Source organism: Carlito syrichta, unplaced genomic scaffold (genome assembly GCF_000164805.1).
Source record: "Carlito syrichta isolate Samal-C Ts95f unplaced genomic scaffold, Tarsius_syrichta-2.0.1 Scaffold306787, whole genome shotgun sequence".
Lineage (NCBI taxonomy): Eukaryota > Metazoa > Chordata > Mammalia > Primates > Tarsiidae > Carlito > Carlito syrichta.
Genome location: NW_007250883.1, coordinates 124,559 through 147,032, shown reverse-complemented (window position 1 = coordinate 147,032; position 22,474 = coordinate 124,559). Strand labels below are relative to the sequence as shown.

The 22,474-nt window shown below is 38.9% G+C and overlaps 1 protein-coding gene across 3 annotated transcripts; it reads left to right on the top strand.

The window, feature by feature from the left end:
- The first annotated feature begins 9,048 nt into the window (after positions 1-9,048).
- Positions 9,049-18,875, top strand: CLDN12 (claudin 12). Of its 3 annotated transcripts, none has more exons than XM_021715182.1 (4): positions 9,049-9,159; positions 11,285-11,374; positions 16,405-16,462; positions 17,032-18,875. In XM_021715182.1, the coding sequence occupies exon 4, from the start codon at positions 17,064-17,066 to the stop codon at positions 17,796-17,798; it is 735 nt and encodes a 244-aa protein (XP_021570857.1). In that variant the 5' UTR covers positions 9,049-9,159; positions 11,285-11,374; positions 16,405-16,462; positions 17,032-17,063; the 3' UTR covers positions 17,799-18,875. The 3 variants fall into 3 exon arrangements, with proteins under 3 accessions (XP_021570857.1, XP_021570856.1, XP_008061570.1); XM_021715181.1 differs by having other exon boundaries at positions 9,075-9,159; positions 16,405-16,492; positions 17,012-18,875; XM_008063379.2 differs by lacking the exon at positions 16,405-16,462 and having other exon boundaries at positions 9,075-9,159; positions 17,012-18,875.
- The last annotated feature ends 3,599 nt before the right edge of the window (positions 18,876-22,474 follow it).

Here is a 22,474-nt window from a genome sequence, read left to right as displayed (position 1 = left end):
CCTTTGTATGATAGTTGTTTCTATTTATTTTGTAAACTCTTGAGTGCACTGAAAGTTGAAAGCAAAGGAAAAAAGTTTCCCTTGCTCATGGCCCATATTCCACTATGTTTTTCTGAAATTGCCAGTATCTTCTGATCACTTCCTTCATTTTAAAATTAGTTATCAAACATTATTATTGGTATTCTTTCTATATAAAAGGCTTTAAGAAGACTGGTGTAATTTTCTTTAAAAGGACATGGTTATAAATCTAAGCTGGGCTCGGTGGCCCAGCCTGTAATCCTGCGCCTTTGGGAGTCTGAGGTGAGTGGATTGCCTAAGCCCGCAGGTTCGAGACCCGCCTGGGCAGTGAGACCTCATCTCTACAATACATCAAAAAATCAGCCGGGTGTGGTAGCGCGCGCCTGTAGTTCCGGCTACTCGGAAGACTGAGGCGGAAGGATTGCCGGAGCCCAGCGGCTCGAGGCTGCGGTGGCCGGAGGCGGCCACTGCACTCCCGTCTGGGTGACAGAGTGAGACTCCAACTCAAAAAATAAAAAAAATAAAAATTAAAAAATAAAAGGACACGGTTATAAATCTAAAGTATACCTTCAGTTTTATTTGTGCATGGTTTGCCACAAATTGGGGAAGATTGAGAATATTTTAAAGCAAGGGCCAGCATTGAGTAAAAGTCTATGATTTTGGATGGATTTGAAACATGATTAAATGTCAAAATAAATAAAAACCCCTAGTCAACTGAATTCTAATGAGAGAAATAAGAGTACTATATAAAAATTGAGGCTGTAATTCAAAAACAAATTTTTCCAAGAACTGGGACCACTTTGGAATCAAGAGAAATTGGAAGAACAATAAAATAGGTACACATGACCTTCCTTTCCTATAAAACTATGAGCCAGAAAAACATATCTGCCTCAAAGAACAATTAATGTTATACAGTAGTCCCCCATGTCTATATGGAATATGAACCCCAGTGAATGCCTGAAACCTCAGCACCAAACCCTGTATGTACTATGTTTTTTCCTATATACACTCAACTATGATAAAGTTTAATTTATAAATTAGGTACAATAGATCAACAATAAAATAGAATAGATGATATACTGTAATAAAAGTTGTTAATGTGGTCTCTCAAAATATCTTACTATACTATACTCCTTTTTGTAATTATGTAAGCTGATAAAATGCCTATGTGACAAGATCAAGTGAGGTGAATGACATAGGCATTGCAATGTAATGTTAGGCTGCTAACAACCTCCTGATGATACATCAGAAGGAGTATCATTTGCTTCAGGTGATGCAGGATCATCAAGCTATGAAGACATCAGGAGCAGAGGATATCAATCACTAATGGGAGAGAAGCATATACAGTGTAGATCCACTGAACAAAGAATGACTCACTTCCCAGCAGGACAGTGAGATTTCATCACTCTACCTGGTACAGCATGCATGTCTGGAGTTTTCCAGTTAATATGTTTGGACCATGGTTGACCATGGTTAACTGAAAGCAAGAATGGGGGCAGGGGGAATAGTATAATGCCAAATTTGTAACACATCATCAAAAGTTTAATGTATAGATTTATCTTTTTTAAAAAACTGAGAAAAACAGTGGTGGTGGTGGTAGGAGGAGGTGATGGACATGATAAAAGAAAAAGATTTAAAACACCTGAATGCAATTGCAGGCAAAAGCCCTCAATTATTCCATTTATATGTCAGTTCTTTTGTACAATCCTCTTTCCTTCCTCTCTCCTTCCACCCCTTAAATAATATTAAAGATTAAACAAATCTGCTGACAAATTTGGTGGTGCACTACAAATTCCTAACAGTTTTTAAAATGACACCTCACTGTTCAATTTACTCAGAACCCTTTTCCCTTACTTCCTTTACTACTTTGCTAGGGCTGCCATAATAAAATGCTGCAAACTGAGTGGCTTAAATAACAGAAATTTGTCTCACAGTTCTTGAAGCTGGAAGTCTAAGATCAAGGTGTCAGCAGGGCTGATTGCTTCTGAGGGGCATGAGAGGTAATCTGTTCCATACCTTTACCTAGCTTCTGATTTGATGGCAAATGTTGGCATTCCTTGGCTTGTAGAACCATCATCTCAATTTCTGTTTTCTACACATGGTATTTTCTCCATGTGTTTGGTTGTCTCCAACTTTCCTCTTTTTATAAGGACACCAGTCATATTAGTTTAGGTCCCACACTAATGGTCTCATTTTAACTTAATTGCCTCTGTAAAGACCTTACCTCCAAATAAGGTTGCATTCTGAGATAATGCAACATATCATTCACAAGGGATGGAGAAAACCTAACACTTTCCTATTTTTCTCTATGCTCAATTAGTAGTAACAATACACTTTGCAGTTATACTTTCCAGTTTCCCAATTAATAATGTTATTTTTATTTGACAGTCTTCTTTAAAAATATTACATGGGGAGTAATTTTTATTAATCTGTATTTGTTGAATTACATTCACAGACTTGGAAATCCTCTGGTGAGACATGAACAGCACATAAAAAATGTACAATATTTGCAAGTTAACTGACAGTTTGAAGTTTATATAGCTTAGAGAAGGTACAAATATTTAGAGGAAGGGAAATGTAGGTAGGATTTGGGTGAGTGAAAAGACAGCATGAAGTCATTCCAAGTTCAGGAATAGCTGATATGAGCATTTAGAGTAAGAAAAGTCTGAGAGGCAGAAATCTTAAAAAATGAGAATGGCCTAAGTCTGTAGAGTTATGAGCAATGACAGCAACATTTTAGGAGGGTTTACTAGTTAATACTTCTTGACTTTGGGCAAATTAACTGCTCTATATCTCAGTTTCTTTGCTAGCAATATGGAGTTATTATACTTAAATTAGATAATCTGCAAAAAAGGAGTCTAGTGCTTGGAATGTACTTAAGTTATCTATTATTTTTAATTGACCTTAACATATATATAGAAATTGGTCAGGCTCAATGGCTCATGCTTGTGATCCCAGAACTTTGGGAGGCAAAGGTGGAGAATTGCTGGTGTCCAGGAGTTCAAAACCAGCCTAGGCAACATAGTGAGAACCTTTAAAAAAAAAAAAATCAAAAGAAAAAAAACCAAAAACTAGTTGGGAAGTGTGGTGTGTATTTCCAGCTACTTAAGAGGCTGAGATAGAAGAATCACCCGAGCCCAGGAATTCAAGTCTACAGTGAGCCCAGATCACACCACTGCACTCTAGCCTGGGCACCAGTATGAGACCTCAATGCAAAAAAATAAAGAAAAAAAAGAAATAGTTGCACCTATCTTGCTGTGAAGAGGTGAGTGCCTGAATAAAATAGTGATAATTATAGTGAATGAGGAGCAAGTAGATATTTCAAAGGAAGAGTCAGAAGGATGTAGTTCTTCAGTAACTGATGCTAATGAGACAGTGATATGTGAGATCTCTGAATAAGATCTCTGAACAAGACTACAAAATAGTAGTCTTAAGGAAACTCAGTGATCTCCAAGATAACACAGAAAAGAAATTCAGAAGTTATTCAGAGAAACTTAACAAAGAAATTGAAATAATTTTAAAAATCAGACAGAAATCTTAGAACTGGAAAATACATTCACTAAACTGAAAAATTCATTGAGAGACTCTCAACAGTAGAATGGATCAAATAGAGGAAATAATAAATGAGCTTGAAGACTAGCTATTTGAAAATACACAGAGAAGGAAAAAGGAAAAAGAATAAAAAGCAATGAGGATCACCTTCAGAATATATAGGAAATTATCTCAAAAGACCAAATATAAGGATTATTGGGCCTGGCGCAGTGGCTCAAACCTGTAATCCCAGCACTTTGGAAGGCCAAGAAGAGAAGATTGCCTGAGCTCAGGGGTTTGAGAACAGCCTGGACCTCATCTCTACAACAGATTAAAACAACAACAAAAAAGCCAGTTGTGGTAGCACTCGCCTGTAATTCCAGCTATTTGGAAGGCTGAGGCAGAAGGATCACCTGAGTCAAGTTGAGGTTGCTGTGGCTGTGAGCATGCCGCTGCACTCCAACCTGGATGACGGAGTAAGACTCTGACTCAAAAAAAAAAAAAAAAAAAAAGAATTATTGGTGTTCTAGAGGGAGTTCAGCATGTGCAAGGAGTAAAAACTTTTTTTTTTTTAAAAAGCAGAAAACTTCCCAGAGCTTGAGAAAGTTATACATATCCGGACACAGATTCGTCAAAGAACACCAAATAGATCTGACCCAAATAAGACTACCACAAGGCATATAACAATAAAACTCTCAAAGGTCGAGGACAAAGAGAGATTCCTAATAGCCATAAGCAAAAAGAAGCAAATAACATATAAATGAGCTCCAATTTATCTGGCAACAGACTTTTCAATGAAAAGGAAGAAATGCAGCAGCATTTTCAAAATATTGAGAAAAAAAGAAAACCCTGCCATTTAAGAATACTGTGTACAACAAACTTATTCTTCAAATATGAAGAAAAGGTACTTTCCCAGACAAACAAAAGCTAAGAGAATTCACCACTACCAGACCCATCTTACAACAAATGTCAAAGTGAATTTTTTTATTTGAGAGAAAAACAAGTGAAAAAAACATTTTTTAAAAGTATAAAACCTTCTGGTAGCTGGGCATGTTGGCTCATGCTTGTAATCCTAGCACCCTGGGAGGCTGATGCAGAGGGATTGCTTGAGCCCAGGAGTTCAAGATCAACCTAGGCAACATAGTAAGATGCTGTATCTAAAAAAAAAAAAAAAAATTAGCCAGGTGTGGTGGTATGCACCTATAGTCCAGCTACCCAAGAGGCTGAGGTGAAAGGATAACCTGAGCCCAGGAGTTCAAGGTTGTGGTGAGCCGTGATTGTGTCACTGCACTCCAGTCTGGTTGACAGATTGAGATCCCAACTCCAAAACATAAAAACAAGCAGCAAGAGATTATTAGAAACTAAATAGGCAGAATGATGGTCCCCTTAAGATCCTCATCTCCAGAATCTATGAATATGTTATGTTACATGACAAGGGAAATTAAGGTTACAGATGAAATTTAAGTTGCTAATCAAGTAATCATAAAATAGGGAAATTATCCTGTGTTATCCAAGTGGGTCCGAGTAATCACAAGGGTTCTTAAAACATGGAAGAGAGAGGCAGAAGAGTGTCAGAGAGATGTGATGTGAGAAAGACTTCACCAGCCATTGCTGGTTTTCATGATGGAAGGGGAATTATGAGCCAGGGGATGCGGATATCCTCAGAAAGGTGGAAAAGGCATGAAAATAAATTCTTCCTTAGTGCCAAAACCAAAACCAAAACAAACAAACAAACAAACAAACAAAAACAACAAAAATCCAACAACAATAACAAAAAGCCTCCTTATATTTTACATATTGATTTTAGCCCAGAGACCTATGTCAGACTTCTGATCTTCCAGAGCTGTAAGATAATACATTTATGGTATTTTAAGTCTCTGAGTTTCTAATAATTTGTTATAGCAGCAATAGAACACTGATTTACTGTTTAAAAGGAAATCTTTGTAAAATTTTGGTGGTATCTTATGGTGACTTTAAGATTTGACTTACTCCTTCAAGAATCTGTGACAGAAAAATGGGGAAACTGGGATTGCTAATTGCTGCTCTAAAATCTTGAGCAGCATGCCCAGCTACTTGGGAAACTGAGGTGAGAAGATCACTTGAGGCCAGGAGTTGGCACCACTGTACTCCAGCCTAGGCAATTAGAATGAGACCCACTAACATATACGGGGATGCCAAAAAAGGTATATATATATATATATATATATATATATATATATATATATATATATATATATATTTTTTTTTTTTTTTTTTTAGTCAGTCTCACTCTGTCACCCAGGCTGGAGTGCAGTAGCACACTCACGGACATCACAGCCTCAACTTGCTGGGCTCAGGCGATCCTTTTGCCTCAGCCTTCCAAGGAGCTGGAACCACAGGTGCATACCACCATGACTGGCTAGTTTTTTGAATTACTATAGAGATGCAGTCTCATCAAGTTGCCCAGGCTGCTCAAGCAATCCTCTTGCCTCCTTCTCCCATAGTTCTTGGATTACAGGCATGAGTCACTGTGCACAGCAAATTAATGTATATACATTTTAAGTATGACATTTGCTCAAAAGATGGCATTAATCACATGAATGCTATCATCACCATGCAATGGGCAGGACAGTCAAAGAAAACGGTGGAAGCGTGGTTGAGCAAATTTCATAGTTCACATTGTTATAATTTAATTCATTTTCTAAAAGTACTGAAGAGAGGTCTTTGGATTCAAGCAGCAAGAGATTATTAGGGACTAAGTGGGCAGGCAGAATGATGGTTCTCTAAAGATGCCTGCATCCTCATCTCCAGAATCTATGAATATGTTATGTTACATGGATGTCTCTCTCTCTTTTTTTTTTTTTGAGTTGGAGTCTCACTCTGTTGCCCAGACTGGAGTGCAGTGGCCGCTCCCGGCCACTGCAGCCTTGACCTGCTGAGCTCCGGCGATCCTTCCACCTCAGCCTTCCGAGTAGCCAGAACTACAGGCACGCGCTACCACGCCCGGCTAATTTTTGATTTATTGCAGAGATGAGGTCTCACCAAGTTGCCCAAGTGGGTCTCGAACCCGCGGGTTCAGGCAATCCACTCACCTCAGCCTCCCAACATGGATGTCTCTTAAAATGTGTATGCATTTTTTGGCACCCCCACATGTATTATATATAATGTATATATTACATATATAATGTATATATTACAAATATTATATATTATATATATGGAGGACCCCCAAAACCTTGGATTTATTTATAAAAAATTGTGTATTTATTCTTACATGTTTAAACTTCAGTTGCTTCAAAGTACTTTCCGTTTGACGCAATGTACCTGTCAAGGTGCCTTTTCCATTGCTCAGAACAGTTTTTGGATTCATCAGTTTAGATGCCTTTTAGCGCTTTTGCTGTGTTTTTGTTTCACCTCTTCCACATGGACAAAAAGTTTCCCTTTGAGGATTTTTTTTTTTTTAATCAGAGGAAACAAACAAAAAAAACTGCTCAGGGCAAGAGCAGGTGAATAAGGAGGGTGGAGACTGGGGATCATGCCGTTTTAGGTCAGAAACTGTTGAACACTTATTGCGATGCAGGAAGGTGTGCCCATAAATCATCCATCATAAAATGTGCAAACATGTTGAAAGACTCTCCAAAAAATTCACTGAAGCTGAACATAGCCTCTTACGACAATACCAGCTGGGTCACTGATGCCAAGGGTTTCTGGAACACTTACTTACTGGAGAAGCCTGTGCTACAAAGGTCACACCCACCAGAAAATAATTCAGTTTTTTTGAGTCCCCTCCTCATATATTTCATATATAATAATAAAGTGTTATTTAAAGGGCTTTTGAGAATGATAGTCCCGTAATCTAATTGTTGAATCCCACTATGGCATTTAAATATTCCATTGCATTTCTGCTATTCTAAAGGCAGGCTAACCATAGACCCCAACTTGCACAACAAATCTGGGAATATGATTGCCTTCCCTTCCCCTTTGTTCTGTGGTTTTAAAAATTTATTATTGTCAGTAACCTATACCTTCTAGCTAATGTCTAGTAACCAGGTAGTATTCATCAATGATTGGGAAAAAGTTATAAAATTATTTTTGTGCAGTTATTTGACTCAGTGTGGGTTTACAGACAAGAGGACTGAATTTCAGAGCAAATTAATGATTATCTTGTGTCACTGTTTCTTCATCCATCTGCCATTGCCAGAGCTGGCCTATCTTTCTACTCTACTATTACATTTCCCTGTCTGGCTTTAGGATCGGATTGCTTCTGGCTAAAGCCAGACAGGGAAATGTAACAGTATGGCAAATAAGAAGGGAGTAGCAGTGAAAGAGTAGTCTGTTATCTTCCCCCACTGTTTTTTAATCACTGACAAATAGTTTCATTTTTACTAGAGCAACACAAAATGGAAAATGCTAATAGCAAACATAATCCTTATTATGTATCACACATTGCTGTAAACTGCATTATGTAGCAAAACTCATTTATTTCTCGTATTTTTTTTGAGGGAGATATACTGTTACTATGGACGAGAGACCCTGAGGCACAAAGGGGTTACTTAACTTGCTCACAGTCAGACAGGAGCAGAGTGGGATGTGGATGGGAGACGATAATTTTTGTGTAACTTTAACACTTCTTTTTATTTTGAATAATTTCAAAGCTATGGAGAATTTGAAGGAACAGTACAGCACACATCCATATACGTGATCTTTTTAAAATCCAACAAGTATACACATTTGTCACACTCTTTAGCTCCACTGGTGTTTGCATGATCATTTCAAAGCGACACACATCGTAACACTTTGGCATTCTTTATTTTTAGAAAATCAGATCAGTGCTATATAGGATTTTGAATACTTTGGTTAAATTCACATAGTCACTGATACAGGACTTCACATTTGAGATGCTGACAAAGGGACAGGACAGTTGAGACAGTGTGAGAGAGTAGCTGGTTCAAATACCTAACAGCTAGCTATAAGTTCTGTACTTCAGCTAAATTAGGCCCATCTATTATCAAAACAACAGAATGACGCAGTAATCTTATTGTCCCAATTTTTGCAGATTACCTCAGATATAGAAAGGTAGCTTGCTCGGGGCCACCCAACCAATATGTAGCAGAGCCCCATAAAATCCAGGTTGTTTGGTTCCAGCCTTTGAGCTCTTTTCTACCTTACGTCTAGGTAAACACTTCCAGGGGGAAAAGTCCAGATTCAAGAATTTTTGCTAACGAACCTTCTTACGGGCAAGGCACATTTGATGAGGAGTATTTACCTGGGTACCCAACTCAAAACTATTTTTAGTTTTCTTTCATTTGCCTTTTCTTCTTTTTTAAAAAGCAACAACCCAAATCTAGACGGAACATCAAAGGCAAGAGGAATCTGGAAGACGGAGGCAGGGGAGACAGAAAGGGAGGCGGTGGTTACAGGACGTTGCCTGCGGCCGTGGCCCGGTGCATCGTGGGAGTTGTAGTCCAGGCATCCAGAGCATTCCCGTGTACGGCAGCAGAGAACCTGCCTGCGCTCCCAGAAGCCTCCGGGCCGGCAGGCCGGGAACACACTTCCGGGGACGCCGAGCGGGAGAATCTCCAGGAGGCTCCTCGGTGTGGGCGAGTGAGATGCCCTGTGTGTGAGAAGCAGGTAGGTGTGGTCAAGACGTTCCGTTTTCTGGGTCTTTTGCATAAGTCGTTGAGGACTTGATGTAAGATAGTTAAATCGCCGGGCGTCAGGGGCGTTGAAAAACGCTGCGGGCAGTAGCGGGAAACTGCCGGGAAGGCAGTGGGGAGGCGGGATTGGCAGTGGTGGGAATCCGCCTGGGACGGGGGGGGGGGCACACCTCATCAACAAGGGTACCTGCATAATGAACGTTTGTATACCTAACCCTGAATTGTACCCCACATCTTTAAAAGAAAAAAAAAAAATTAAAAGAAAAACGCCACGGCCATACTTATGGATGTGAACATTGAGTGAGGAGGTATTTGCTAAAGCCCCAGAAAATTACCGGAGTAGGGGAAGGTGGACGAGCGTCGCGGAGCCGCCCGGGCCGGGAGCCCGGCGGGCCGCGCGGAGAAGGCCCGGGACTGTTTCTTAGAAGCCCGCTGGTGCTGTTGTGTAATGGTCACCGGCCTGCATGAACTCCCACGCGTGTTCAGAGCCGCCTGCGTGCGGGCGCTCTCCGCGGCTCTCCCAGCAGGACTTTTTCTGCCTGGCAGTTCTGGTGCTCTGAGGGACTCGGTGTGAGAAGAGGGGGGGCTGCGGGTGCCCCTGGAAGCTTGGCTGTCTTTCCTGGAAGCCCGAGTTCTGTGTCCAGGCCTTGAAGTCGCGTAGTGAAAGGCCGGACTTGGTGACCCCACTTGAAACGACAACTCGGGGATCCTGTTGTGTGTGTTCACTGTAATGATTACCTGTGACTCTGGAGGAAGTGATTGTGCTCGATACCCCCTCATAAACATTGGCTTGGGTGGTGTGAGAGGACTTGGTTGAAATCCCCAGCAGACAGTTGCAGACAACATTCTGCATGATGGTCATCATAGGGCTGGGGATGGACGCCTTCGTCCAGGAAGGCTCAGGCGTTTATGGGTTTTCATTCTCATCCTTCCTGTTTGAGGTCAGTGGCATTTGAAGAGAAGTGATTGATGTTTAGAGTAGATTTACGGAAGCATCTTAAAATGGCAGTTTGAGTCATCCATGGAACCATAAACTAAAAAAAAAAAAAAAAAAAGCGTTTCAAATGCTTTTTTCAGTGTAGATCGACTATGTCTGGATTTGTTGTCAATATCCTTTTTAAAAAGTGTAAAAGAAACAGTTCTTTTACTTCCAAGAGAACTGTACAGTATTTCTTCATCCTTATCGTTTTGTAGTCATGAAAAGGATCTCAAAATATCATTAAATATCGGTCCTATATTTCCAAGACAGTAAAGTGATTTTTTTTTTTTGAATCACCCAGGCTGGAGTGCAGTGACATGCTCAATACCACCATAGCTTTGACGTGCTGGGCTCAGGCAGTCCTTCCCCCTCAGCCTTCCAAGTAGCTGGAACCACAGGCCCGTACCACCACGTCCAGCTAATTTTTTGATTTATTGTAGAGGTGAGGTCTAGCCAAGTTGCTTAGGCTGGTCTTGAATCCCTGAACTCAGACAGTACTCTTGCCTCCACCTCCCAAAGTGCTGGGATTACAGGTGTGAGTCGCCAGGCCCGGATAGTAAAGTGATTTTTGTCCTTACTTCTCCTATCTTCTTAGGACACAAAATGAGAGTTAATTCTTTTCTTCTGTATTTTGTATACAAATAAAGCATGCGTTAAGGAATAATCTGCCTTTTAAAAAATGTACTGTCTGCCTTTTTTAGTATGTCATTGCTTTGGTTTTAGGTGATGGCTAATTCTTTTTTCTTTATTTGATTCAGAGTCTCACTCTGTTGCCCTTGCTGGAGTGCAGTGGCATGCTCACAGCCACTGTAGTGTTGACCTGCTGGGGTCAGGCGATCCTTCTGCCTCAGCCCTCCAAGTAGCTGGAACTACAGGCATTCGCCACCAAGCCTGGCTCTATTTTAAAAAATTATTTTATTTATTGCAAAGACGATGTCTTGCCAAGTTGCCTAGGCTGGTTTTGAATCCCTGGGCTCAGGCAATCCTCTTGCCTCCACCTCCCACGTGAGCTACCATACCCAGCCTACTTATTTTTTCTAATTTCATGAGAATTCACATTATTTTGCAGTTTTTGGAGAAGTACTATATTAATTTGGGGACATTTTTCCTGTTTCTTTAGGCCCAAATCATCACTACTGTGAGTTCAGATTTGCATGTGTTTCTTCTAAGCTGATTAAAACAATTTCAGAACTCTCAGGTACCTTAAAGGGTAAGTACATCTTTTAATTATATCTTACTTCCCTTCTTTTTGGCACCATTTATTTGTCCATCAATAATGACACTTTTTTCCTTTTCTTCAACAAAATAATGCAATAGGACAGACCTTCTTGTGAGTATAATGACTGATGACTTATAGTTTCTAAGAAAACCTAAATTATAGGTAGAAGAGACTCCCAGTGCTCCCATCAAGAGTTCATTTAGCTGCTATTAGACATATGTTCTCTTATAGCTATTCCCTGGAATTGTCACTGAAAAAATTAGTAATGAGTCTGTAGATCCCTAAAGCTTTTAGCTACTATTTCCGCTTCTGCCTTCTTTGAACTCTATTCAAAAACATAGAAAATACATCGTTTTGAAAATATTTTTATTCAAAATTATGTGTTTGATAGCATTGTGTACCAAATTTTATCCATATACTTCTCTGAAAGTCACAGTGGAACAGATTGTCAAATGACAAATGTGAAGTGGTTTTGAAACAGAGTCTATATCTTACTTGGATCAGTAACTCCAAAGAGAATGGTCTGTCATTCTTGTTATAAGACTATAATTTTCTGTGGTTGTATGCTGAGAGTCCAGAAGAAAAGTATGATTCTAGTTGAAGAAGGTTAATAAGCCTACTAACAATCATTACTAACTTAAATTTCTGGCCATATTCTGGTTTCACAACTACTTTGTGGGCCATTTTACAGATGAAAAATTTTAAGTTCATAGGACATATGTGACTGCTCAGTTTATAACTGATAGATTATGACTGGTATTTGAGCTTTGGTCTCCTGGACAGCAATACCAAGCTGCCTCCCAGATGGAGACAAACCCACTCATCTGTATATATGACCCAGTCTAAAGCTGTTACCTAGCTAGTGATCATGACTGCTTGTCAGATTTGTTAAAGTGTTCTCAGAATCACACATTTTCCACAGTCCCTAATTAGGGGTTTTCACATGGCAAAAATATCTTTTTTTCCCCCCAATGTAATATAGATATAATGTGTAATTGTATATACAATGTAACATACATATATATTTGAGAGGCACATCCAATTTGTAACATACCTATTAAGTTGAAATCAGAAGAAACAACACAGAAATAATTTATTTTCTAACCACTGTTGAAGTTAACCAGTGTTGCCATATTTAGATAGGTATTTTTAGAAGCATAGTCTGTATATAAGTACCTGGGAATGGCCTCATTTTTCCTGATCCCAGGTTTCTGGGGGGAAGAAATGAACTTTGTTTTAAGAAATGGGAGAGACTTTGGCCACTAAGCAGTAGAAAGCAGGGCCACAGTCTATAAACAGACTGGATGCTTCAGAACACAGAAGGGAATGAATTCCCCCAAATGAAATGCATGGAGCTCCTGGGAATGGCCTCATTTTATACTGGCCAATAAGGAATGCAAAGCAGGGCCACAGTCTATAAGCAGCTTGGATGCTTCAGAACACAGCATGGAATGAATTCCCCCAAGTGAAATGTTCTAGCTGACACTAGAGTTATAATGTTCTCTGTGTATCCTGACCACTGATATGGACTCTCCTTTTGTTTGTTCATTCATTCATCAAATAATTAAGTGCCTTTTATATGCCAGTGTTGGACGTAGTGAACAAAACAGAGGGATCTCTGTCCTAGGATTCACAGTCTGATGGGAAAGAAAAACACTGAACAAGGAATTGTAAGAATAATCACTGCTTCCAAAGAAAGAGTACAAAGGTGCTACCAGGGCATGTAACCAGGCGTAGGGGAAGAGTTAATGATGAGGGAGATCAGGCAAGGCTTAGGGCGAGCTTCCCTGGAAACTAGAAAGATGAATGGCTGTTAGCTAAGCAAAAAATAGATTGGGATTAAGAAAGTTCTAGGAGAAAAAAGAACGTGAGGGAAAGCTCTTAACCAAATTAGAAAGTGGAAAATTTGGGAAGTTGAAAGAAAAGCAGTGTGGCTGCATAGACTGTAGTGTGTCCATTGGGAGAGGAATGCATGAGGTTGAGAACGAGACAGAAATCAGATGGTGTGAGCTATGGGGAGGATTGGAAGGAAACTATAGAAATTTCATTCTGCACGAAATGGGGAGTTATTGAGTGGCAAGAAATGGAATGACATAATCAGATTTGCAATTGGAAAAAATAATTCTGGATTCAAAATAATTGACGTAGCACAAGAGTAGAGGTCTTGTTTACCTTTTCAAGTATGAACAAATCCTAATCTGGAAGTCACCATTATCTTTCAATTAATGTTTTAATTAAATATATTACTCTCCTACAAAATGTTACTTTACCCTTCTAGTGGGATTTGTAGCTTATTATCAGATCATAGGTATATGGAATTAAGATCAGGGCACAAAAGGTGAAGCAGCCAAAAGAAGTTATAAGGAGCTAGACATTAATTCTAACATCAAGGTATAGCTTTAAAATTGAGGTTAAAAGCATTTCGGTTCTGAAAAAATGCCATGGTACCTTTGTTGATTGTATAAATAGGATTTATATCATTCTCTGAGATTTGAGCTAAGAATGCTTCATCAAAAAGCATATAACCCAAAGTCCTAACACAATCACAAGTTCAGAGGAGTGATAGAACACGTGTATTGATTTGATTCAAGATATAGGTTGATTCATTTAATATTGTAATGGCCCACTGCTCATTAATGTCATTTAGTAGTCTATAGACTGAGAATTATAGGAATGTATTTATTTATTTATCTATTTAGAGTGGAAGTGTTACTCTGTCACCCAGGCTGGAGTGTGGTGGCACAGTCATGGCTCACTGCAGCCTAGACCTCCTGAGCTCAGGTGATCCTTCCACCTCAGCCTCTAGAGTAGCTGGGACTGTGGGCATGCCACCACACCTGGCTAATTTTTATGGTTTTTTTTCTTCTTCTTCTTTTTTTTAGAGACTAGGTCTTACTATGTTGCTCAGGGCAATGTTGAACTCCTGGGCTCAAGCGAGCTCTCACCAAAGTGCTGGAATTACAGGGGTAAGCCACAGCGCTTGGCCAGAATTTATTAATTCATAACAAAGTTATACATCCTGGAGTTTGTCATTTCTTTTGCACTACAAGGATTATTGGTAGTGAAACTTGGCTGGAGAAATTTCAGTTACATTGAAATTCCATGTATTTGTTTCTGCCTTTGAAAGCGAGAAGGAATTGTGATTGTGTTAGGACTTTGGGTTATTATCTGAAGAGTTCTGAAGCTTTGAAGGAAACACAAGGAACCTTTTTCTTACATCTTCACAACTTTAATTAATAAAATCCCCGTTCTCCTTTATTGCTCAGTCTTTAACTCTGGATGATAAATTTGTATGAACAAGTCCATTATTAGTTTACTTTGCTAACACCTGGCAGTAATCAGTTACTATGTCATAATCTTACAGTTGATTCACCATCAGCGTTTAGAGTTTGCATAGAATAGCCTATTATTTTCATAAATCTGTAGGCAGTTGGGAGCAAGATCCAGGTCTCAGTGTCCTTCCACGGCCTAACAGAGTGTTTTGCATATGCTAGATGCTCATAAATACTTGCTGAATGAATGATTGCTTAGTAACAGCTATTTCCTTGTCCAGTTCTACATTACCTGTGGCCTGCCTTTGTGAATTACTTTCATCTTTGTACAGATCCTACTACTCATTTATTCAAGTAATCTGAGAATGACTTGTGAGCCAGGCATTGTGCATGATGCTTACAGTGTATGAGGAAGACCGGTGAATAAGCATACACCCACAGGGAGCTAAATTCTGGAGCTTGGCATTGTTAGTAGCCTTTTCCAACGTAAATGTAGTTAAATCGGCACTAGTGTTTTCATTGCTGGACTGAGGTGTTCGCTTGCTAAGATTAAGCAAGACAGTTTCCAATTTGCATGAAAAAAATAAATTAAGACTATAAATTTAAGTCTTTTTATCCATAAAATTGACTTAAACAATTGCAACTTCTGATAATACTGAAGGCAACAGAATAAACAACTAGTGAACTAATATTAATGGAACACTTAGAACTAATCATGTTTAACTTGAGGACTTAAAAAAGGGTCATTTTTTCTTAAACTCTGATATTATAGTGTATATTTATATAGTTTGCATATGTATACATATATATCTGTACACATGGGTATTTTGTTGCTAGTAAAATTATTTCTAGATCATATGACTGGATTTAACATGCAAATAACATTGTTTTTTAAAGAACATTGTACCTTCCTACTGGAATACACATGAGAATCACAACCTAAGCCAGTTTCCTAGTATTTTGGTCATAGTTGTCTTTCTGATTCGGTCCTCCTGGCAATGCTACTTCACCATCTCAGCAGAAAATATTTGATTCTGTAAGGGATGTTGGATTCTCTGAACACCACCATACTGTATCCAGAAATAGAAGTCATTCTCAACTTTGCCTCTTCATTATTGTCTGACCAAAAAAAGTAAATGTACTACTTTATTAAAATAGTCTGTTCTGTTGCCTCATGGGGGCATTACAGAAGGCAGAGAATATACATTTGAGTAGTGCTTTGAAAGTGAGTTTCAGACCCTTGAAGAGATAAAACTGAGTAAGTTACTGGCTTTTATAGGTTATCATATACAGAAAAAGAACACAGACGTTTAATTTTAGATGAGAGAAAGTCCTGGCTACTCTTTTTCTTATAATAACATTAATAGAGATAGGATGTTTTAAAGACATCTTTGCATTCATCTTATATGAGCAGTAGTAGTATTATAACCAATAAGTGCTGTAGATTTTCCTGAAAGGCATTTGAGTCATCTTGAATCAGCCAGTAAGTGGTTGAACAGAGTAATTTCAGAGATCTTTGTTCTTGTCTTTTCATTTGACTGATTCATTGGAGCTGAGTCTTTACTTTTTATAACTTCCCAGTGTGCCTAGTACGTAAGAGAGATCAGTTTGCTTTTTTCTTATTTAACATTCATTCAACAAATGTTCTTTGAACTGCTCTGATGTTTTAAGCACTTGAGGTTATATTGCCTCATTGAATCCATAGAACAAGTCTGTGAGGCAGGCACTGTTATTTTTTCCATTTTATAGATGATGAAAGTGAGGCACAGGGAAACTCTGCAACTGGCCCACCAAGGTCACTCGGCTAATACGTGAGGAGGTGGGGACTGAAATCCAGGTAGTGTGACTGAGTTTGCTCTCGACCACTTTGCTCACCAGCAGTGCTTCTTTCCCTCACGCCTTTGCCTGTTATGAGCCTCCTTCACTCTGCTGCATAAGCAGTTGAGGCTGAATTTGTGGTGTTTACAGCTAACTGATGATTGATAAGTACTCTGGCCCTTGCTGTATATGAGTGCCTGACACATAAGAAATGTTAATAAACGTGTGCTGAAAGAATCATTGTTGACAGCCAAGAGAATTTAAGGTACAAATTGTCAGAGAATTTGACATTATTTTGATTATTCCTCCAACTGGGAAGAAAAATACTGATGGCTAAAGATTGTAATTGCTGTGTGATGCAGTGATAACCAAACATATGTGTACCTGTGCTCTGAGGTCGCACACATGCATTGATATGCATTTCTGTTGTACATATAGGAAACAAGGGAGAGTTTCCTGCTTTGCATTGTCATTTCATCATTAGATGTGCTGTCAGTTGACACCACCTTTCCTGCTCTGCTCTCCTGTTTCCTTACAGTTTGTCCTCCTGTGTTTCACTTGACTGACAGTACTGCACAAGCCTGCCTGCCATGGGCTGCCGGGATGTCCACGCAGCCACCGTCCTTTCCTTCCTGTGTGGAATCGCCTCGGTAGCAGGTCTCTTTGCAGGGACTATGCTTCCCAACTGGAGAAAATTACGACTGATCACATTCAACAGAAATGAGAAGAACCTGACTGTTTACACAGGCCTGTGGGTGAAATGTGCCCGGTATGATGGGAGCAGTGACTGCCTGGTGTATGACACTACTTGGTACTCATCAGTTGACCAGCTGGACCTGCGTGTTCTCCAGTTTGCCCTTCCCCTCAGCATTCTGATTGCAATGGGTGCCCTGCTGCTCTGCCTGATTGGAATGTGCAACACTGCCTTCAGGTCCTCAGTGCCCAACATCAAACTGGCCAAGTGCCTGGTCAATAGTGCAGGTTGCCACCTAGTGGCTGGGCTGCTGTTTTTCCTGGCAGGTATTGTTTGTCTCTCTCCATCTATCTGGGTCATCTTTTACAATATCCATCTGAACAAGAAGTTTGAGCCAGTATTTTCATTTGACTATGCAGTGTATGTTACTATTGCTAGTGCAGGAGGCCTGTTTATGACTTCCCTTCTGCTGTTTATTTGGTATTGTGCATGCAAATCTTTGCCTTCTCCCTTCTGGCAACCTCTGTACTCCCATCCCCCCAGTATGCATACTTACTCACAGCCCTATTCAGCACGTTCTCGCCTCTCTGCCATTGAAATTGACATTCCAGTAGTTTCACATGCTACCTAATGAGGAAATAATTGTTAAAGAAAACTTCGTGTAGCCTCACATTCCCTTTGTGCAAAGAGCTCTTTTGGACCAGTATACGTTTTCCTTTGTTTCCGATCAGTGAAGCCAAATTTGTATGTCCTGGTAGAATGAAGTGCTGCTAGTTTTTATAAAGAAGTACATTATATTAAATGTGAATTATTTTATCTTGCTTCTTATGCTGGAAGGATTTTTAGCCTCCATATTGATATGTGATCAGTTCTTTAATTGGAAAGGATATGTGCCACAATTGAGGTGATTTAGAGTGACATGTTTAAAGAATGATGGTATATACAATCTTTGTGGCTATTTCAGAGTATTTTCCTTTTTCTATAATACCTTAAACTTGGAAAAAAGGCAATTTCAAATGTAATAAATTTATTTCAGATAAGGTTAATATTTTAACAGTAATCAATAATTTATCTAAAGGCTATATAACTTTTTGTACTTCTCTCTTGGAGTTAATTGTATGAATAGGCATCAGTATGATAAAGATTATTTTCTTTTGTGAGTTTCTTCTACCTCATGCCAGTGTTTAAAAATAAAATGCATTTTAAATGATATCAGAATCAGACTAACATTCTAAATACTTGCTTATGGATAACATTTAATGTAATTTTTAAAGTTAATGACTCTATGAATTGTACTGTTGGTACTAAAATGTGTTATATGATAGTTAGTGTTTTCCCTGAGACAGAAAAACCTTTTTTGAGATATCTTCATCAAGCAGTACTCATGTCTATATGTAACCTCTTAGTGGCTAAGAGAAATAAACAAAAAGGCCATAATGGTTTGGTTTTTCTCAGACATAAATTGGTCGGGGATGAGAGCCTTTTCTTTGGTTACAGCATTAGAGATTTACTTGGTGATGGTCTTTGGAGACATGGGTGAAATAAGGTATAGATTTACCATGACCACGCCCACTCCTGACTGTGTTCCTACCTTAATCACTGATTACTTCCTGATGTATCCCTGCTCAGCACTTTAGTAGGTGCCGTAGAAGATACATGAAAATGTGAGATTTGATCTCATGGTGAGAAGATCACCCTGTTAGGGAATAGTCCTCTGCCTTCATTGGCAGCTGGCCTTGAGAAGCTATCTCTATCATTGATCTATTTATTTCAACCAGAGACATGACTTTCTGGCAGACAGACAAACTGCACGACACCAACAATATCCTGGACCTTGAAATTCAGTTTATGGCAATCCATTGGATCCTAAGGGCGCCTATGTTTGCTGAGATGTTGTAATGGTATTATATCAGATTCATGAGACTGGGCAAAAACGGTAGAGAAATTATGTGGTTTCCTTTCCACCTCTGAAAGTATGATGATGGAGGGAGTTTTTAAAATCTCTCTTATGAGGTCACAATTAGATGAAACCATGTTAAAACTGAGATGAATGCTTAGAAATTCAGGGATGTTAGATCTTAAGCCTTATGAATTTGAGTTGCTTATTGAATTGGTGTAATTTGCTACATGTTAGTACTATGCTCATAAAGATTTAATTAACCATTACATACTTTACAAACAGCTAGTTATATGGTAAACAGATTATTATGCCTTTCTGTGAACCTGAGTATGATTCTGGTATTTGTGTAGATGTATTTGGTACTTTTGTTTTCTACTTCCAACACTAATATATGTATATAACAAATCCAGTTGTATAATTTTTAAATGCCATTGGTAGGAAGCACACAGGGTTATGGTTTTTCAATTAATATTAAGCTTCTAATTTATTTCAGTTCTGATCTTTTTCATTTTTCTCAGATGTAGCTGAGTCTTGATCATTCCAAGACAATGGCAGGTGGAATTTTGAGATGAGTATTAATTTATCCCCTTTGCTAATTAATTTGAACCCCTGTCTCGCTAAACTTTTGTCCAGAAAGATCAAGAATTCCACCATCCCCTTGGTCTTTTGCATAAACAGTGTTAAAGAAAGTAGACTCAGCTGTTAAGATACTAGGTTGTTTTTAGTTTACATAAATATTAAGCTTTCCTCCAAGAATCTTTTGGCTTTGTAATTTATAACCTCACATTGGTATTTATTATAGATTCACTAAGCAAAAGAAACAGCTGCTTCCTTATTGTCTTTTTTTTTTTTTTTTAGTGTTTCTCATTTGTTATCAGTATCTATTTTTTAAAGCCATCAAAGGAAAGCAAGTAATTACAGTTCTTTTTAGTCCTGTGGAGCACGCATCAGGCTGTCATTGTGATGAGAGGGGATAGCTTTTTTGTTGTTAAAAGTCTATTGATGTGAAAGGCCTTTCATGGAAACCAACTTGGAAAACAATCTCAGATGTGGTATGGTGTACCAGATATGGTTTATCCAGCCACCAGAGTAAAAACAAGCAAACTGGTGTTTACTTGTATATATATGCTATAATGGATAGTATGTTTGCTGTACACGGCAGTGTAAAAAAACCTCAATGAAAGTGTACTGTACTTCTTGATGCTTATTAAAAGATGTATTTTTATAAGTTTTGCTTCTGTTTTTTTCCAGTGCTTTAAGGTGAAATATTTTGAGAAATGTTTCTCAAGTATATGTAAAATTGAAAAAGACACAGTCCTATTTAAAGCCCTAGAGAATAGGAATGAGAAAGGAATAAAAAAACATGGAATTATTATTCTAGAAGTGTCAAGACCCTTCATCCATTTTTAAGAGTGGTCCTAGGAGTTTACTGGGCTGCTTTAACAGTCTGCAAAGAAACACTGAATGAACTTATAGACTAGATTTGCCTTATCATTGAAGTTTTCTCATGGTCTGTGATCCTTGGAGATTGGGAGTTCTCAAGTAGTTGAGTAGGGAACCTTTCCTTCCTCTTCAAAGCTCAAGGTTAGAGAATTGGTTCTGACTGGCAAGTCCCCAGTTGGCTACACTAAAGCACAACAATCCAGAACCTGCTTCAGTTCTGTAGTTTCACTAAGGGATGGTAGAAAAACCTTTCATGCTAACCAGATGCACCAGAGACTGACTTACCAACCAGAAGTGAGAAATACACATTGCTTGCAACTATTATCCAAGACCAGCTTTTAAAAACACCCCTGCACAGAGTTCCCTGGAGAAAAGACTGATTGCAGTGCTGGAGGAGGGAAAGTACAACATGAGCCTAGCACGTTTCATTCTGCCAACTCTGGGACAATTTGAACATAAAAACAAATAATTGTAAAGAGTTATAACCCACTGAATAAAATAAAAGTTAATGTGTCCCTACTGGTATAAATAAATGAAGAAAGAAAAAGCTCTGACAATGAAGTGCCAAAGAGTAAGTGTAGAAAAGATGATAGGGAAACATCAATCAAATTCAAACTAATTGAGTATTGGTGAGAAACAGGATATTTACTTAATCTCAAAGAACAAAATGACTTGTTAATTTCAGAAGGGAAAATCACTTTTATAGTGGATAAACTTGGCAGATACAACCTTAACTGAGCGAACAGATTTGTCAACAATAATGAGACAAGGCAACATCTGGTACCTCCTGATGTGATGCAGTGAGAAGGCCACAGCATTGTTTTTGTGGTATTGCTTGAGTCTAATTTTGAGGAGACATGCAGCGCACTGGTCCCATCTCTGCTTTTTGTGCCCTTCTGTCTCTCCTGACCTCATACCTCTTCATTTTTATAAAAATGCATAAAAACTTAGTCTAAGTTATCTTCAAAATATTTTATAAAATAACTCTTTTTAAAGAATTTGTGTCAGGTCTTCTGTCCTAAAAACTAAAAAGGGAAAGGCCCTGCAGAAGAGTTTAAATCAAAGTCAGAACCATAGGACTGGATTTGATCAGGTTATCCCACACACACTGGAGAAGTCTTTCTCTTCTCTGTACCTGCTCTCTGTACTAACCAAGGAAGGTTCTGTGTCTCATAGCATGCATGAGTCCTTTAAATCTCACTACAGGCCGGGCTCGGTGGCTCAGCCTGTAATCCTGCGCCTTGGGAGGCTGAGGTGAGTGGATTACCTGAGCCTGCGGGTTCGAGACCTGCCTGGGCAACTTGGTGAGACCTCATCTCTACAATAAATCAAAAAACTAGCCGGGCGTGGTAGCGCGCACCTGTAATTCCAGCTACTTGGAAGGCTGAGGCGGAAGGATCGCTGAAGCCCCAGCAGGTTGAGGCCACTGCACTCCAGTCTGGGTGACAGAGTGAGACTCCAACTCAAAAAATAAATAAGTCTCACTACAGGACTGTGGAACTTGGGGAGAAAAAGCACATTTATATCCTTCCTCATATTCATATCCAAATCTACTATTAATGGGAGATTTGGGTTTGCTGTATTTTGTTTGGAAATATGACAGTGTTTCAGACTGTTCTGTAAAAAATTATTCAACTTTTTGGGGAAGAAAATGGGAGGGTAGATGAGAAGGAAAGGAGAGAACATTTTTCTTATTTTGTATGAAAAACCCAGGGTGACTGGGCCTGTTAGCAAGAGTCTAGCAGTCATGATTTTGGGGTGGTACTTGTTCACTGAAATCCTCTTAGAAGGATGGAATATATATTCATGTCTCTAGGATTTTTGCTTTATGGAAAAAGGTGACCGCTTCTCATCAAGAGAAGTTACCCCTATTTCCAAGATTTTTACTCTCAACAATGTGAGAGGAAACCTCTACTAAATAAATCTAAATAACCCACTTAAATTTTTAAATAATTTTTGCCTTT